Below are 3,015 nucleotides of genomic sequence, written 5' to 3'. Positions count from 1 at the left end.
TCTTAACCAACGCGCCACTCGGCCGGCCCCATCTTCTCTTCTGAGTGTTGAGGCCGTGGATCTGCCTTGTCAGAATTTGGGGATTCCGTCTCTAAAAATGAACTGCAGGGGCTAGCTGATGAGTATGGTAGCTCACTGAATTTCTGAAATCGAATAATTTTTCCAAACCATCTCCAGGGGCCTGGGTGTAGCTCATTAAACATGAGACCTGAAGTATCTTTTTCTGCAATGGAATGAACAAATGCAGGGGAAGAGAAACATATGTTGGCCCCAGCAGAATTGGTGTGAGAAATGGCCTGGTCAGTGTCGTAAGGAGCTCCTCGCGAACTCCCTGGGCATGCTCGCCCGCCTGACAAGGGGCAGAGGAAGCAGGGAAGGCCCTTGTTCCTTGGCATCAGGTTGCCTGGCTCTCCCCTGGCCTGAAGGACCCCCTTGAAGATACTAGACTCTATCTTTCTCTCTCCATTTTTTAGAGAAGACCTCTGGACTTTCTTCACCTTTTGTTTTACAGAAGAGGATGTGGAGAACTTTGATGTGACCAATTTGTCTCAGGACATGCTGCGAAGCATTGAAGCTGACAGCTTTTGGTGCATGAGCAAGCTGCTGGATGGAATCCAAGTGAGCAGGCTCTGCCCTTGGGGGACGCCTGGGTCCAGGGGTTCCTGTAGGCCTTTGGGTCCCTTATTGCTCTTCTGCATCAGACAGCCCCCCACCCCCGCATGGCTCCTCCTTTTTTTGGTTCATCCATTTCTACCTTTTTCATTAGCTTTACAGCTTTGAAAAGGCAATGGTCTAGTGTCCCCTGGAGTCTCAGGAAGTCTCCACATGGCCCTGGCGTTGTCATTAGAGCATGTCCCTTTGTGCTGCACCCAAGCCATGTGGCTTGCCTCGAGCGTGCAGGGCTCTGCTAGGCTTTCCCCACGCCCTGCTGTTCTGTAGTTTCCTTTGTTCCCCCAAACACTGGCACCAGCTTTGGAAAAACAGCTTGTGCTTTTAAACGTGTTTCTGTGAACTCGCTGGGTGGTAGCTTGACTGTTTGCAGTCCCTGTGTATCCTGGGCTCTGTGTCGTTTGCAGGATAACTACACCTTTGCACAGCCTGGGATCCAGAAGAAGGTGAAGGCACTGGAAGAGCTCGTCAGTCGGATTGATGGTAGGTTCAGAGGAACAGGGGTTCTCTAGCGGTAGCACAGTATGATTCTGATGTGNCAGCCCTGTTCTCAGAAAGAGGGAGCTCCTGCCTGGGACGGTTAGTGTAAGGAAGCCGCTCTTGCCTCACGCACTGCTGTGAGCCTGGTCCTGGAGCGTGGTCTGCAGTCCCTGGGGAGTGGGTCTGCTTCAACCTGTGGCCCAGAGCAGTTCCCTAAGGCATTGTTTGTGGTAGTGGGAGTAGGAGGCACCTGGGTATCTATCTGTCACTGGGGAATGCACACAGACAGTGGGGAAGGCACAGGAGGGGCAGTGAACAGCCACACACAAGGAGCTTAGAAATGTGATACAGAGCAAAACGAAAAAGGATTCTGAGCCGGGTTTTGGATCATTTAACTAAATTAATGGTATGTATATGGCCACCCCAAAAAACACTACATAATAAGTTTAAGTTAGGATAAAAAGCAAGATGTTATGTCTTGGAAGGTTTTGTCTTTTCTCAGTGTAATTTCTCAAATTGACCTTTGTATATTACCTGAAGTCTTCGTTTCTGCAAGCTTTGTATTGTTTTATAAAATCTTCTTTATGCTTTTTTGGTGATAAAAGACAGGTGTAGTCAATTGTAGCTTTTTTTTCTAAAAATATACATTTTTTTCTTGATTATAAGATTATGCTTACTGTAGAAATTTTGAAAAGTCTAGTAAAGCTTAAAGAAAATAAAAATCCTTTATCCCTACCACCTGGGGAATAAGGACATTAAACGTCGTCATGTATTTTGTTTTTCCGCTGTGCTTATGTAAACACACATAAATATTGTATGTACAGTATAAGAGTATACCATAAATAGTTTTGTACCTTGCTCCTTTCCCTTAACACAATGACATACTTTCCCATGCCATTACAAATTCCTAATAAACTTGCTCTAAAATAAACTCTATCCTGCCTACTGTGTGCCAGGCCCCCATTGTAAGCACTTTACATGTATTCACTGTGTCTGCACTTCGAGTCAGACTTCTAAGTTGTTCCCAGGGTCATAGCTTTTCTCACAAAGCACCCTACCTTCCCCAAAAGGGCTTTTACAGCCCTTGATTGTACAGGCCTTAAAAATGCTGTTTCTACAAGAGGAGGATCTGAGAGTTGTTATATATTGTCTCGAGGAGGTTTAGTTGCACATCTTAGTAATAATTCTCATAAATGAAAGGGCTGAATTCTGAAAACATTTTGTCAGATGTGTGTGTCTCTCTGCAGCACCAGGGACTGCAGTGAATGTCCTGTTTTCAAAATAGGACTTGTGGCCTAAGGCGAGAAGCCGCCTTGGATGCAGAACCCAAGGGCCTGAACGTTTCCATGTGTGGCAGCTGACAGGCATGCAGGGGCCTGTGGGTTGACGTGGCCTGTCTTATTGGGCAAGGAGAGCCTTTCTTAGTGCTTCCACTTCTCTGTGGCAGGAAGGAAGCATCGCATGGACTTTTCCTTTTTCGGATTTCTAGAGGAGTCCTTATGTTCTCCCCACTTGGATCTCAGACCAGACAGAGAGCTTCCCACTCCTGTTTCTTAGTGTGGGGTTTCCATGAGAGCTAATGTATGAGGTGTCATTGAACAGTATGGTGAATGTTAAATTAAAAAAAATTATTACAGTAAAACACACATTGCCATTAATCCCCTCAAAATACTCCCCCTGGCTTCAAACACACTTATCCCATCATTCTTGCCACTTTCTGAAACAGTTCTGGAAGTCCTCTTTCACGAGTGTCTTTAGTTGTGCTGTCATGGCTGCCTCGATATCCTGAATCATTTTGACTTTGGGGAAGAGCCAGAAGTCATATGGTGCCAGATCCAGTGAATAAGGTGGATGAGGACACACCGT

At 46.1% G+C, this 3,015-nt stretch overlaps 1 protein-coding gene across 3 annotated transcripts in view; it reads left to right on the top strand.

Annotated features, from left to right (window-relative positions):
- The window catches only part of TBC1D22B (TBC1 domain family member 22B), an 81,364-nt gene that overhangs the window by 56,616 nt on the left and 21,733 nt on the right, over positions 1–3,015 (top strand). For 2 of the 3 annotated variants that reach the window (XM_019666576.1, XM_019666574.1), the window contains 2 exons: positions 512–618; positions 1,077–1,152. In XM_019666576.1, the coding sequence (XP_019522121.1) occupies positions 512–618; positions 1,077–1,152 (183 nt within the window). Of the gene's footprint in view, positions 1–473; positions 619–1,076; positions 1,153–3,015 lie in introns of all 3 variants that reach the window. The other variant, XM_019666575.1, reaches the window with a different exon arrangement.

The sequence above is a fragment of the Hipposideros armiger genome, unplaced genomic scaffold (assembly GCF_001890085.2).
Source record: "Hipposideros armiger isolate ML-2016 unplaced genomic scaffold, ASM189008v1 scaffold_475, whole genome shotgun sequence".
In the NCBI taxonomy this organism is placed as follows: Eukaryota; Metazoa; Chordata; class Mammalia; order Chiroptera; family Hipposideridae; genus Hipposideros; species Hipposideros armiger.
This window is presented reverse-complemented; position numbering and strand designations above follow the sequence as displayed.